We start from the raw sequence: 1,406 nt of genomic DNA, 5'->3' as shown, positions 1-1,406 counted from the left end.
CTTAATAAAACATGTTTTTTTAATTAATTTATAAAATATAATAAATTACAAAATTTAAAAATATAAAATCTAATTATAAATTGAGCAAAACCCTTTAAATAGGAGAAACTAATCTTACAAAGCCATAACCCTTGGACCTTCCAGTGTTCTTGTCTGTTATGACAACAGCCTCTATAATATCTCCAAATTGCTCAAAATATCTTCTCAGTGTCTCCTTTTGAGTCTCCCAAGCCAACCCTCCAACAAATATTTTGTTAGAACTTGAATCATTGTGTTTCCTTGTATTGTTGTTACAATCCACCATCTGGAATAATTTTTTTTCTTTTAATTTTTGGGAGATATGATGTATGTGATTAATAATACACAGCAAGAAAACAAAGGCTTAAAAAAAATTAAAAATAATATAAGGTCCAAACAATAATTTAAAATGAAAAATTAGCAAAATTGAATTAGGCGGCAAGAAAAATCTACAAAATAAAATTATCATAAAATTATTTATTTTAAAAATTTAAATTAATAAAAGAAGACGACACATGAATAATTATATGTATAACTGAAACAAGAAATAATAAAAAATGAAAGTAAGCTTAAACTAAATGCTATTTCCTTCATCATTCTCAGAAACTCATTGGCTTCATCATTTTTCTTTTTTGAGTTCATATTAGATGAGGCATCATATATAATAAAATCTCTAACATAAATCAATTGCAACACAAAGGAGAAAAGAGAATATAATAATACAATATATATAAAAATAAAATAAAATAATAAAAAATTGTAAAGGACCAAACCTTTTCTTCTATAACACCACTTTCTTTGTGCTATAATAATTTATGCTGTTTTTGTATAGGAGCACTAGACATATTTATCTTGTGCTCTAAAATTCATGTTCCTCTATTCAACTTTCTTCTCCCAAATATGCATGTATCTTCAAAATGCTTGCTTCATTTGAAGTTGTTGTAGAACTTGAGGAGATGATGATGATGATAATAATTTTGATATTACATAAAATAATAATCCTTTTCTATAATGTGTATGTGTTCCCCTTTTACTCTTCTTTTCCTTTGCAAATTTATTTCTTTGTGTATAGTTCTTTCTTCAGCTACTTTTTTCCCAGAAGGTGGTGAAAATGAAAATGGGGTCATGACAGGATAAATTTCTATTTCTGAGAGTATTACAGAGAATCAAATTATTATAATCATATTAAAACAGGCTATTTTTTCTATTTTTTCCAGAAAAAAAAAATACATTTTGGAAAATCAATATAGGGATCTTTAGTTTCTAAGTTAATAGCAAATTTCTCACTTTTCGCTGTCACTTTCTTTATTTAATCACTTCTCATAATTAGATCATAGATATGTTTAGAAAAAAATTTCATTTTTATTTATTAGAAATTTGGGTTCATA

General features: G+C 25.5%; 1 protein-coding gene across 1 annotated transcript in view; it reads right to left on the bottom strand.

Annotated features, from left to right (window-relative positions):
- LOC107626700 (probable RNA-binding protein ARP1) overlaps positions 1-1,175 on the bottom strand; it is a 3,755-nt gene extending 2,580 nt beyond the window's left edge. The window contains exons 1-2 of the mRNA XM_021115291.1: positions 792-1,175; positions 119-304 (exon numbers count right to left, since the gene is read on the bottom strand). Of these exons, the coding sequence (XP_020970950.1) occupies positions 119-304 (186 nt within the window). The 5' untranslated portion in view covers positions 792-1,175. The remainder of the gene's footprint in view (positions 1-118; positions 305-791) is intronic.

The sequence above is a fragment of the Arachis ipaensis genome, chromosome B02, assembly GCF_000816755.2.
Source record: "Arachis ipaensis cultivar K30076 chromosome B02, Araip1.1, whole genome shotgun sequence".
Classification (NCBI taxonomy): domain Eukaryota; kingdom Viridiplantae; phylum Streptophyta; class Magnoliopsida; order Fabales; family Fabaceae; genus Arachis; species Arachis ipaensis.
The sequence above is the reverse complement of the archived record's forward strand: the minus strand, read 5'-3'. Positions and strand labels throughout refer to the sequence as shown.